General features: G+C 39.0%; 1 protein-coding gene across 2 annotated transcripts in view; it reads left to right on the top strand.

Moving 5' to 3' along the window:
• LOC109239604 (midasin) overlaps positions 1 to 13,233 on the top strand; it is a 62,366-nt gene that overhangs the window by 24,987 nt on the left and 24,146 nt on the right. For both annotated transcript variants that reach the window (XM_019406190.1, XM_019406189.1), the window contains exons 18-34: positions 1,333 to 1,400; positions 1,473 to 1,668; positions 1,828 to 1,932; positions 2,029 to 2,334; positions 2,740 to 2,933; positions 3,042 to 3,096; positions 6,360 to 6,510; positions 6,968 to 7,041; positions 7,519 to 7,666; positions 9,263 to 9,361; positions 9,504 to 9,604; positions 9,718 to 9,807; positions 9,885 to 9,950; positions 10,081 to 10,245; positions 10,326 to 10,533; positions 10,614 to 11,503; positions 11,652 to 13,148. In XM_019406190.1, the coding sequence (XP_019261735.1) occupies positions 1,333 to 1,400; positions 1,473 to 1,668; positions 1,828 to 1,932; positions 2,029 to 2,334; positions 2,740 to 2,933; positions 3,042 to 3,096; positions 6,360 to 6,510; positions 6,968 to 7,041; positions 7,519 to 7,666; positions 9,263 to 9,361; positions 9,504 to 9,604; positions 9,718 to 9,807; positions 9,885 to 9,950; positions 10,081 to 10,245; positions 10,326 to 10,533; positions 10,614 to 11,503; positions 11,652 to 13,148 (4,413 nt within the window). The remainder of the gene's footprint in view (positions 1 to 1,332; positions 1,401 to 1,472; positions 1,669 to 1,827; positions 1,933 to 2,028; positions 2,335 to 2,739; positions 2,934 to 3,041; positions 3,097 to 6,359; positions 6,511 to 6,967; positions 7,042 to 7,518; positions 7,667 to 9,262; positions 9,362 to 9,503; positions 9,605 to 9,717; positions 9,808 to 9,884; positions 9,951 to 10,080; positions 10,246 to 10,325; positions 10,534 to 10,613; positions 11,504 to 11,651; positions 13,149 to 13,233) is intronic.

Below are 13,233 nucleotides of genomic sequence, written 5' to 3'. Positions count from 1 at the left end.
AGTTTTGTAAGTTATCCCTAAACCTTAAATTACAAATTGTTTTCCCGATTTGTTCTTCATAGACATAGTGAATTATTGCCTCTCTGGCTCGAGGTATGAAGATCCACATGGTATTTGAAACTTATGGAGTCACCACAGCACTGTTTATGCCTACAGAAGCTAATCTTGTATACACTACATGCCATGTAAGTGACGTACCAGCTGAATGTTTCCCATTCCTTCATGATGCTTCTCCGCAGACCGCATACATAGGATATGATAATGTTGCTCGTTCTCCACCCCATCCTGAATACCAAACTTGTCTGCGATTACAGTTCCCCAAAGTGCATGTTCTTTATTCTTGAACTTTTAGCCACTTCCCTAGGAGTGTGTTGTGGAACGTCTTCAAATCTCTTACTTCAAGTCTTCCAATCCTGATGGATTCTGTGACCACCTTTCAGCTCACCAAGTGGAATTCCTTGTTCTATCATTATTGTTCCACTAGAAATTCCACTGAGACTTTCCAGCTTTTCAATAACACTTACGGGTGCACGCATAAATGACATGTAGTACATCGTGATGCATGAAAGAGTACTCTTGTCCAGCCTCTCCTTGCCTACTTTTGATAGATATTTCTTCTACCACCATGCGAGTCTCTTCTCAACTCTCTAAGTGATAGGATACTTGGTTTATCCTCCGTTTTCTGAGAGTCCACCACTTTGTTTGCGTCTGTCGTTGTGGCCTTCCTTTGATTTTTGAGACTGATACTTATTTGCTTGATGATGGATTTTCTTTTTAATTTAAAGACATGACATTTTAATAGAGGTGTAGTCTATGTAATCATTTACCTATGCAGATTCTCCCGTCTCTGTTTACAAGTGCTAAAATTAGTTAGGCTACCAAGCTTTCTTTGGTTTCAGCTTGTAAGTGATTTTTATGTCCTATCTATTAGCTCCGTTCCCGCAAGTTCTTGCAGAACCTTAAAATGTTGTAACACGTAACCTATATCAACGTTCCCATGGTTTAAGTTTTGATTATACACGTGCTGTATACATAGACGATATGAAATTTCGTCTAGTTCAACCAGACTCAACATTTCCTTGGTCTAATGTTTTAACTATAAATGTCCATATACATGGAAGGTGAGCAAATCTGATAATCTGTTTTGTATACTTGTTTAATATTTCACCTTTTTTCTGAGTAGTGTTAAATGTTCCAAGAATTCTATAGGGTACAGCAGAAATGTTGGATGATCCTTCTGATTTCTTGGTTCTGCATGCACTCACTGTAGCATGTGAAAACAGAGTGCTACCAAATTGCTTGAATACACTGAGTGCTAATTTTGGGGTGCAGGACGGAGGAGATGGAAATAAGGTCTTGGAGGTTGACAAGCATTCAGGAGTCGCGGGAAGGCTGGGAAAGTATGTGGTATAAAGTAATTAAGTGTAAAGTGCTTTTTGGTTGTGGTTAGCTTCAGCTTCTTTTTGTTGCAGAATTGTTTGGACGAGAAGTATGAGGAGGTTGTACTTTCTTGTTGAGCGTTGTTACAAGCTGCGTGAGCCTGTTCTCCTTGTTGGTGAAACGGGGGGAGGGAAAACTTCTGTTTGCCAGCTGCTAAGTATTATTTTGGGTTCGAAATTGCACATTTTGAATTGCCATCAATACACAGAAACATCTGATTTTCTCGGGGTTAGCTTACTTTCCCTGTTTCTTCTGGATCGTGCAACTTGTGTTTATTGGTCCTTGTTGATTCTATCATCTGATTTTCTGTAAATGTTTACGTATTTCATTTCATGCTTTCTATATTTATCTTACGGAAATGGTTTTGTATTATGATATACTTACCAGGGTTTCTATCCTGTACGAGAAAGATCTAGAATTTCTACAGAGTTCAAGCACCTTTGTGAGAAGTTGATGCATTCCAAGGCTTTTGTGAACTATCCTGGTGATTCTGTATGTTTATCCCCATTCGTTATTCTGGTATGAGACGAGATTCATTTCTTTCATTATTAAAACACTGATGTTTCTTGTCACATATATGCTCTGCAGATGATTTCTTCAGATATCAATCAAGCTTCTACTACTCTTCATAAGCTGTCTGTGATTTTAAGTAGTTACAGGCAGTGTCTGATACGCCATCCTGATGTAACTGGTCAAGATGTCGACTACATTGGACAGCTGAATTTGGACTTAGTTCAACTGCACCAGAAATGGCAGACCATTTTTATGTGGCAAGATGGACCTCTTGTTGAAGCGATGAAGAAAGGGGAGTTGTTTCTTGTTGATGAAATCTCTTTAGCTGATGACAGTGTACTTGAAAGACTAAACAGCGTGTTGGAGCCAGAAAGGAAACTGGTAGTTAACTTGTCATGGTTTATAGAGATAGTACTCAGATGATTAACATTTGAATTCGACTGCCTTCCAAAATAAGAATCTTAAAGTCAAGTCTCATACTTGATAGGTTGAAATTAGATATTACTGCATTTGTTTCAGAGCTTGCATCATCTGTCATTTCCTAGGAGGTGTTTGTTTCTGTTGTTTTGATGCAAATTTTCCTACTAAGATTTTTACATATGAAATAGCTAGCTTGTGCTCCTGGTTTGTTTCTGTCTGTGCTCCCAGCTTGACTTTCCTGCTTCCTTATTACATGCCACCTTTTCTTATTTGTCTTGTTAAGTTTGGCCAATATTGTTTTGATTATTCATTTTCTTTTCCTTACAGTGCTAATTTGTTCTTCATTGTATATCTGGTATTCTGCAGTCTTTGGCTGAGAAAGGAGGGTCTGATCTCCAGAAAATAACTGCTCATCCTGACTTTTTCCTACTTGCAACAATGAATCCTGGTGGCGATTTTGGCAAGAAGGAATTGTCTCCTGCCCTTCGCAATAGGTTCACGGAGATCTGGGTACCACCTATTACTGAGTTGGATGAGCTTAAAAGTATTGCTCTTGAGAGGTCTGTAATGTTTGGTTTTTATTTTTCTACCAATTCCATTAAGATGACTTGCTTTTCATGAGTGGCTGATTAATGGTCTTATTTGATTTGACAAACTTTGTTTTGCAGCATTTCAAATGCAAACTTTAGTGTGCTGGTAGATCTTTTGATGAAATTTTGGGAGGTATGTAGTTTCGGTATATTATATAACCTTAGTTTGTCGTAAAGGCTTTGCATGCCTGCACAGCCAGTTCAACTTTTTATCCAAGCATCAGTCGGGCTTACAGGGTGTGAAACTCGTCACTACCTCATAAGGGCGTGAGACCATAGCATGTTACACTATGAAATAAGAGGTCTTATTTGGGACCATACGTAGTAATTTGCTGGCCCTACCATGGAAGGTTGCATATAATTTTGTGTCAATTTCCCTTATTCCTGGTACCAAATATGTACCTCTTTTTGCCAAATTTATTGTCCTTCTGAGTTTGTCCCAATTTATGCTTGATAGGTAAAGTTATTCTTTACACGATTCAGTACTTCTCTTCTGTCATCGAAAGGTTGTTATTGGACCTGCATTATACTAGTAGAGGCTCTAATTTTTGAAAAAATTACTTCATTTTCACTTTTATGCTACTTTGATTGAACTGAAGTAAAATTTTAACTCTTTATCTTTATAATTGATTAAAACAAAAATAGGCACCTAAATTGAGACGAAGGAATTCCTGTTATCTTTATGAAATTAAGAACAGTCGGAGCGTGTTCCTTATCTTGTTCAGTTGAGATAATATGCTGTAAAGAGGGAGTAGTTGCTGGGCCCAGAAAAGGGAAAGTTATTGCATTGTTACCTGAAACCTTTTCGATAAATAGCCGCAGGAAAAACTAGAAACTTGTCAACTTATAAAATACTACTCCCTCTGTTCCAATTTATGTGAACCTATTTCCTTTTTGGTCCGTTCCAAGAAGAATGACCCATTCTAAATTTGGTAACAATTTAGCTTAAACTTACAATTCTACCATTAATGAGAAGCTTTTATAACCACACAAATACTCTGGGCCCCTTTTTGACTTGTTTAGGACCACTAATTTTAGAAGTCTTCATTTTTTCTTAAACTCCGTGCCCAGTCAAACAGGTTCACATAAATTGAAACGGAGGGAGTACAAATTAATAAAAGGGCAACCTACGTTATTCTCTCCTGTTCGGGACCTCTATTTTCTTGGATACCTTGGTGAGCTAGAACAGTTGATCCCATGTCATTAAATTTCAGCCAGAATGGTTTCGGAGGGGGTTGCGTAGTGGTTGAAGATTGGGAACAACAACCATGGGGATCGAGGTTTGAATTTCAGTAGAGACGATTTACTCCCATTTGTCTAAGATTAGGTGGACATAGTGATACCTATGGTGATGGGAAATAGCAGGAACTTGCCATTCGCTAAAAAAAAAGAATAAACAGTGTTAGTTGGAATTTGTAAATTGGTGCTACTTGGGAGCGGCAACCTTCTAGTTTCTTGGGCACATTATATCCTTAGTGTTGAGTCCCACATCGACAATGAAGGGATGGGTGGTCTCCTTATATGGACTTGGGCAATCCTCACCTCTTGAGCTAGCTTTTGGAGTTGAGTTAGGCCCAAGGTCCATTTATCATGGTATCAGAGCAGGAGCTATCCCGATTTTCCGATGTTGGGCCCCCATAATTGTCCATGCTCCAGATGTCCAGTCCGGGCGTGAGAGGGAGTGTTGAGTCCCACATCGGCAATGAAGGGGATGGGTGGTCTCCTTATATGGACTTGAGCAATCCTCACCTCTTGAGCTAGCTTTTGGGGTTGAGTTAAGCCCAAGGTCCATTTATCACTTAGTAGCACTGTCTATCTCTTGTTGTGCTTCATCCTGTATTATAAATGGAATATTCCCATATAAAGGGAAGAACTTGTTGAGACTTGAGAATAGTGACTTGCTGGACTAATCGTGAAAGGGAGGACCATCTAGATATATGAGAACAATTATACTTTGTTCTTGCATGTTATAATCATCACTTTAGAGTGTTAAAACATTGGATCTTGGCCCTAACTCGGTCACAAAAGTTAGCTCATGAGGTGAAGATAGACCATATTAGGAGACAAGATCCCATTCTCTCAACCAATGTGGGACAGTTAACACCCCCGGGCACGCCCAGGACCGGGCATTTAGAGTGGAAAATATAAGATAGGGGCCCTATATTAGGTAAAGCAAAAATAGAGATGACGCTGGCTCTGAAACCAAGCGAAAGAATTCGAGTACCAACCCACAACCTAAAGGCGATGGGTGGAGTGGCCCGACACTGTAAAGCTATTTGGAAACCTTGATACGATCGATGGAGGACACGTACGTGGAACCTGGTTTTAGGATATACATGTGGCTTGAAGTTCTTTTTTTCCATAATCTCTTGGTCTTGTTTAAGTAGTGAGAGAGGAAGCTCAACAGACTAATGAGTAGTCCTTGAGAAATGTTATGGCTAGCCTGGAGCAATGTTATGGCTCGAGGGTCTAACAGTGTTATCAAAGGCGAAAAACGCAAAAAAGTTCTAAGGCCCGTTGGGGCTTTAAGCGAAAAGCGCAAACAAAGCGTGGACTTTAATGAAAGAAGGCGCAATTGGAGAAAAAATAAAAACATGTATTGCAGTCCAAGACCAATAGCATGAATAACAAATATATGGACAAAAAAATTGAAAACAAATTACGATAAAGTGAAATATCAATTGTTTAGTGTTGCATTTTCAGGATTACACTTATTGGCAAGGAAAAGTATGCCTTAGAGCCTTGATGCGACACTGAAGCGCCCGTAAAACGAGGCGAAGCGCTCAACATGTTTTGAGCCTCGCTTTAGGGCTTAAGCGCGCTTTAAGCACGCCTTTGACAACACTGGGGTCTAAATAGAGAGAGAAGCCTAGAGTTGCTCAAAGAGGTCGAGTTGAGAGAGAGAAGCCTAGAGTTAGATTACGGGAGAAAGTGGTTGCACTTAGGCCTACATAAGTTCTGCTATAGTAGCTTGTTAAGAATGGGACGTTGGACCTAACTCAACCCCAAAACTTAAAAGCTAGCTCACGAGGTGAGGATTGTCAAGACCTTATATGGAGAAAAGAGCCAATTTTCTCAACCAAAGTGGGATAAACAACTTAGAAGAGGTAATTTAGAGCTCATGTCAAATCATCAAGCCAAGCCCTTTGGTTCTGAGCTGGACCATCTTGTGCTAAATTGCACCTAAAGCCATAGTTTGGTTGTGGTCATTGTATCTTTGATGATTATTTGTCATTGGTTTAGTTATGCTAGCTTGATTTCTGTTACATGTGTTACTCACTTGGTTCTGTAAAGGAAATCTAGTCAGAGATGCAGCATCTCCCCTTATCCTTTTTAACTGTTAACTCCTTCAAATCTTCATGGCATTTAGTTTGACATTCTTTTTCTTAAATTCAGTGGTTCAACAATTTACAAACAGGAAGGGCACTTACTGTGAGAGATCTGCTATCGTGGGTATCCTTTATTAATGTGACAGAGAGCTTTCTTCAACCAGAATCTGCGTTCCTTCATGGGGCATTTCTTGTTTTGCTCGACGGCCTGAGTTTAGGTATGTGAACTTGCTAATTTTTCTACTACCTAATATTTCCGTTATTTGGTTTAGTAGTATATGAAATGTGTGATTTGGATGTAATAGTCCTAAGTCATAACATCTCGTACTTACATCTCATCTGTTGATGCACTGTTATCTTCTGCACTGGTTTTTTATTGCCTGTGAAAACTTATTGCATATGCATGCTTGGGGCTGTATACATTTCTTATATATACTGCTTCTCCACAAGTTTAACTTCTTTCTATCTTATTGCTCATTATATCAGTCATACCACAAGTTCAATTTTCTAGAAATCTTTTTTTGCATCTCGAGTAAGGATGGCTATTCTTGTATAGTTTACCGTGAGCCTTTTACAACCTTTTTCATATGTTCCTGCTGGTTGACAAAGTCTGTTGTGATTCTGGTGTTTTTATTTCTCGGTTATGTTCATTCTCTTTTTACTTATTTTACTCAGGTACAAATATTTCAAGGATTGATGCTGCTGGGCTGCGAGAGAAATGCCTTTCGTTTCTTTTGGAGGGACTAAAGGTCTCATCCTATTTCTGTACATAACAAACCATTTGTTTTTTTGATCAATCTAGTTGAAAGATTTTACAGCTTTCTGCCTTCTTTGCTGTACCGTCCTGTCCATGCATAGAAAGACAAAAAAAGCGTAGATACAGTGTACATTATATTGCAATCTTGAATGGGGGGTCTCGAAATTCCTGTCATCTCTTGAAAGGTTAAATCAATGTCGGCCTTCTAGAAGTGCTTTCTGTTCTCACAGAAGAGTTAGTGGAGCTCTGCCTTTTCAATAGAAATGCTAGGATTAGAATATTGTCTTGAAAGCCACTGAGAAGTAAGGGGAGCAGAGATGATCATATTCCAGTAAATTTTCCAACGTTTGCTGTCCATTAAAAAATGAACTACTACTTGATCATCCTGGTCATCACGTGCTCTTTTGAGGTACTTGTGCTGTTTCTTTAACATTTCTTTTGTAACAAGTATTGCCTTTTCCCATTGTAGGAGCTCAATCTTAGTTTTGATTGCTCAAATATATCCATGCTGATGTCTTACGGTTGGCCCGATCCTGCAAGATCTGCTGTTATAGCATGCACTGATACAATGCAATGTGATAATTGCTTTGGGATTCCTCCCTTCTCTATTGAGAAAGGTATGTTGTACAGGGTGTGATCTAAAAATTTATGACGAGAAGTTTTGCTGCTGATGTTGCTTACTTGCTTAGCACCGATTTGATAACCAGATAGGAAACTAACTTAAAAAGGAATCACTGCAATACTGCTTTTAGTCTTTGGGTGGAAGTTCTTGCTCTCTAACCTTGCTGTTGCTTAAGAGTTAATCATGTTGTTCATACTGTTCGCCAGATGAACTGCTGGGGCTTGTTGATTCCTTTTTTTTTTTGATAGAGTAAATAATTTTATTTGGGATGGGGGAGACCCTGTATACAAGCCGTACAACAAACAGTAGACCTATGCCAAATATGGTTCTCTATGAAAGAAGCCCGATCCTATAAGCCTTATTGTCTTTTCAGCATGGAAACATTTCTTTTATTGAAAAATGTTATATAACAAATTTAACCATCAAATCATCATTGATTCCTCTTTTAAGTTCTTGCTCGGTATGTATTAATTCACACATATACGCACACACAATACACACATAACATACACACACACATACATGTACAAATAAGATGTTAAGGATGTGATTTCTTGCCCGGTCTAAGCCTTGGTGGACCGGGTTACCTATTACCTGTGCTTGTGGGAGGTAGCATGTACTCGGTGGTTTAATGGAGTTGTGCATAAGTTTGCCCGAACATCACTCTTTTTAATAAACGAGGGAACGAGATAAGTATTTGAACCTGTGCATCAATAATAGAACTGCTTTAATTTCAAGTCCAGTCATTGATAAGGCAGTTCCAAAATTTCGTATGGTTTATGAATCAAAGTCCTGTTATCATTTTTGAAATAGTTGTATTTATTTTTTGATTGTTTAAAATAGTTTGTATTTATTCAAAGGGGAGTACACCAGATGATGTACTGTGCTTTGCTCTAAAATACATTATTTTGTATAATTGTACTCAAAGATTGTATCTAATTGCCTCAGGTTGTTTTGAATTAAAGAGAACACTTAGGCTATCATGATAGTGTAATAAAAGAGATACCTTTTCTTCGGTTAATAAAAGAAAGAAAAGATAATAAGAAAAGATAACGGTAATATCCTATTGACCTTCTGATTTAAGCCTTTCTTCATGCACAATATTTTTTCTGTTTTGCTATGCATTGCCAATGAGTAGTAGCCTGATATTTAAGTGGGAGCACGGTAGAGGGGTGGGCCAATGCTCCCTTGTGGTTAGAACATGTGGGCCAACTTGGGTTGGTCTGCTAATTCACAATGGATTTCTCGCTTATTATAAAGTTAAAATTGTTTGGTGTTTGGTGGAACCCTATGTTACACTGATACTTCAAAACCCACTGCACTACCTTCTGTATCCATGTAACCCGCTTTTTTGAAGTCAAAAGTCTTATATTCTGGACAATCTGAAGAAAATGGGCTGAAGTATTGATCTAGATATCAAGAGATGCCAATTCCTGACTAACTTTTGATCCTGTATGGTTTTGCTTTTTGTCAAATGAATGGCAAAACCTTGTACCTCACTGTTTATTTGTTTTTGGTTGACAGCTAAAGGTGGAGACAAAAACTTAATCGTTGTTTTCTTTTTTACTTTGTTGCGCTTAAATCTTGTTAGGTGGGAATTGTTTTGCTGGTGAAAAATTCGAGCTTCTAGCACCAACGACCCGCAGAAATGCATTTAGAGTGCTTCGTGCCATGCAGCTTGCAAAACCTGGTACACTTTGTTGAATAAGGGAATTGTTGTTCCCTTTTGTTTATGTATATACACATGCCATATTTGCTGCCACTTTGAAACTCATTCAAAGAAATCCACTGGCCTATGAAGTTCTCTGACTTTGTAATTTCCCTATCTCTAGTTCTGTTGGAAGGGAGCCCTGGTGTTGGAAAAACAAGTCTTATTGTGGCCCTTGGCAAATTTTCTGGGCACACAGTAGTACGAATAAATTTATCAGAGCAGGTGATTAAATCTTTTGGGTTACGACCTCATATTTTTGGTAGTTCTTTTCAAATGTTGAAGTATCTCTGGCGTAATTATGTATTTTTACGGGGTTTGGACATTGACATACACAGACGGACATCATGGACTTGTTTGGGTCTGATTTGCCTGTTGAGGCTGATGAAGGGATGCAATTTGCATGGTCTGATGGAATTCTCTTACAGGTATGTTTATATTCCTCCAGTAGAATGGCTTGCTTCTTTCAAATCAAAATAATCTGCATAGATTTGCTGTATTCCAGGCTTTGAAGCAGGGATCATGGGTGCTTTTGGATGAACTCAATCTTGCTTCACAATCTGTCTTGGAGGTGGAAATCTACACTTTTACCTTCATAATGTGTTAACTAAGCAATGCATTTAGTTTCTTCTCAGTTGGAATCCTATTCTCTCGTCTCCCTCACGTAGTTAACCGGGTTTTTTATTTTACAATGATAATAGGGGTTAAATGCTATTTTGGACCATCGAGCTGAGGTTTTCATTCCAGAGTTAGGTCGTACTTTCAAATGCCCACCATCTTTCAGAGTTTTTGCTTGTCAAAATCCTTCAAATCAGGGTGGAGGACGGAAAGGTCTTCCAAAGTCCTTCCTCAACAGATTTATGAAGGTCTGCCTTGACACTGTTTAAAATTGTCACAAGTTCATAAGTTAATGAATGTGTATTAGCCTTTTGCTTGCTGGTTTCAGGTCTATGTCGATGAGCTAGTTGAGGATGACTATCTTGCTATTTCTAGTTCGCTCTATCCAACAATTTCACGTTCTCTTCTCTCTAAGCTGGTCTTATTTAATAAGAGATTACATGAAGAGATAATGTTGCTTCACAAATTCGCTCAAGAAGGATCCCCTTGGGAGTTCAATCTCCGAGATGTAATTCGTTCCTGTGAAATCATAAAAGGTCTGTTCTCTTGTTCTTGATAGCCCATTCTCATTTCAGTCATACAGAATTGACCTCAAATACATGAATTCCCTTTTCAGGTGCCCCCAGTATATCAAAATCTGATTGCTTTCTGAATCCTGTTTATGTTCAAAGAATGCGCACAGCTGTTGATAGGCTGGAGGTCTTAAAACTTTATGAACAGGTATTCAAAATGAAGCCCAGCATAAATCCTCATCCTCGGGTTCAGCTGAATCCCCAGTATTTGATTGTTGGGAATGTATCTATTGAACGAAATCGTTACGTGTCACCTGGAGTGGCCAACAGCGAGCTTAAAATTTTACCTGGCTTCCGCAACAGTTTGGAAGCTGTAGCACAATGTGTTAAGAACCAGTGGCTATGCATATTAGTTGGACCTGCATCCTCCGGTAAAACTTCATTGATACGGTTACTTGCTCAGCTGACAGGAAATGTACTTAATGAATTGAATCTTTCCTCTGCAACTGATATATCTGAGCTACTTGGAAGCTTTGAGCAACACAATGCTGTTCGAAAATATCGTCTTGCCATCGCTCGGGTTGAGTCCTTTATAAATGAATACTATGGTCTGCAGCTGGAATCTTCATGCGAAGAATTTATGAGGAGAAAAGACCTGTTTATTCTGTGGCTGTCCTTTATATCGAGCATCAAGCACAACCCTCCGACAAGTTCTTGCTCTTCGTATGTTGATACTTGGAGGACGAAGTACTTTGAATCTGCTTCTATGTTGGTTAATATTATTGAGCATCTAAAGTTGGTGGTTGAGGAAACATCATTGCCTTTATCTTGGTCGATGAAGGACTTGGATATAATTCTTACAATGATTAAGAAATTTACAGGTCACCCAAGAACACATTCCTCAAAGTTCGAGTGGGTAACTGGCATGCTTATAAAGGCTATAGAAAACGGAGAGTGGATAGTATTAGATAATGCAAATCTCTGCAACCCAACGGTTCGTACTCTCTATCTCCCATATCTTCTGATCTTTTATACTTTTCGTTCCTTTTTTTTGCAAGCCCTATAGCCTGTTAAATATTTAAGCTTGAGGTGCTGCGTCTGGTTTCTAATGGTTATTTGGTGCCTCTTCTTGATATGTGCAGGTTCTTGATAGGATAAACTCTTTAGTTGAACAATCTGGATCCATTACTATTAATGAATGTGGAACAGTGGATGGAAAGCCAGTAATTCTTCATCCTCACCCACAGTTTCGAATGTTTCTAACAGTTAACCCTCTAAATGGTGAAGTTTCACGTGCAATGCGAAATAGAGGGGTTGAAATTTTCATGATGGAGCCTGATTGGCTGTTTGATGACAAATGCACTGAAATTGACATCGAGCTTGAGAATGCAAAGAGGTTTATCGTCCTTTCTGGGGTACCTGCTGGTAAGTTGGTTGATTTGATGGCCAATGCCCATATGACTGCGAAGGTTAAAGGTGCACTGCTCAAAATTAGGATCACACTGCTTGAACTTGCACGGTGGGTGCAGTTATTTCAGCAGCTTCTTACGAGCGGTAGCCAGTTTTCATGGAGTCTGCAAACGAGTTGGGAGCACACCTATGTTTCCTTATTTGGTGTTGATCAAGGGAAGAATGTTGTTGATCAAGTGGGAATTCCTATATCTCTTACACCAGATTTTCAGGACTTTAACTCCTCTCAAGCTGGCTTCTTATCTTTACCAGGGGGATGGCCAGCACCCTTGAAATTGAGGGACTACCTATTATATTCAAAAGAAACTTGTATAAGGCAAAATTGCATGTACCTCGAGTTCCTGGGAGCGCAGACTGCCTGTTATTCGACTTCTGCTGCATTGCACGATGCACTGGCTCCAACTTCTGTGGTTAGCTCACTCGTGATGGATACAAAGCTCTTGCATGCACTGATGTTTCCTAAAGGTTCAAGTTGTCAAGTTGCTGTTTGTGGCGGGGCAAAAGAACTTAACTTGGATTTAGCCCAGGAAATGTTAGTGTATGCTGCAAATTGGGCATTTGAACAGGCTACTGAAAGTGATTACAAGCTTTATCTGCTTTGGTTTTCCCATGTTGGTTCTCTGTTACGGCCACATTCTTCATTCTTTAGTTTTTATGCCTCTATTCTGGCAAAGGAATTGGAACATCCAATATGGAATCAGATTTTTAGTCATCGCCGTGAGATTGTGTCTCATAATTTGATTGATATGGAGTCTTGTCCTATACCTTTACTTTCAGTAGAAGTGGTTGATTTAACACCAGCTGACAGTGTGTTGAAATCCTGCAGTGAAGTTCTTGTGAATGCCATTAAGAGTGTTAAGTTACTGAGACTTAGCCATCTGCAGTGGAACTCTGAGATAGGTTACAAATACAGTCCTGAAACAAAGTTCTTTAAACCTGTTTTGAGATCTCTTCAGGAGTTGGAGAACAAAGTGCTTGAAATATTTGTCCAGTCACCTTCTTTTGATGTGCTGTTCCAGTTGTACAGTGACCTCCTTGAACATCACACACTACTATGGACATGCATTATTACTTCTCAACTGGAGTACTTGCTTATTTCTTGGAGATCTTTGATGAAGAAAGTTACAAAGTTGTGGGAATTTTGCCCAAAAGAAGTAGAGACGTTTCAGGTAAGTTGTCTTGGTTTAGCTAGTCACTTTTGGCCCTCTTTGCTATGCCCAATTCTTAATTTATTTGTTTCTTTGTTCTCCTTTT

This window comes from Nicotiana attenuata, unplaced genomic scaffold (assembly GCF_001879085.1).
Source record: "Nicotiana attenuata strain UT unplaced genomic scaffold, NIATTr2, whole genome shotgun sequence".
Lineage (NCBI taxonomy): Eukaryota > Viridiplantae > Streptophyta > Magnoliopsida > Solanales > Solanaceae > Nicotiana > Nicotiana attenuata.
This window is presented reverse-complemented; position numbering and strand designations above follow the sequence as displayed.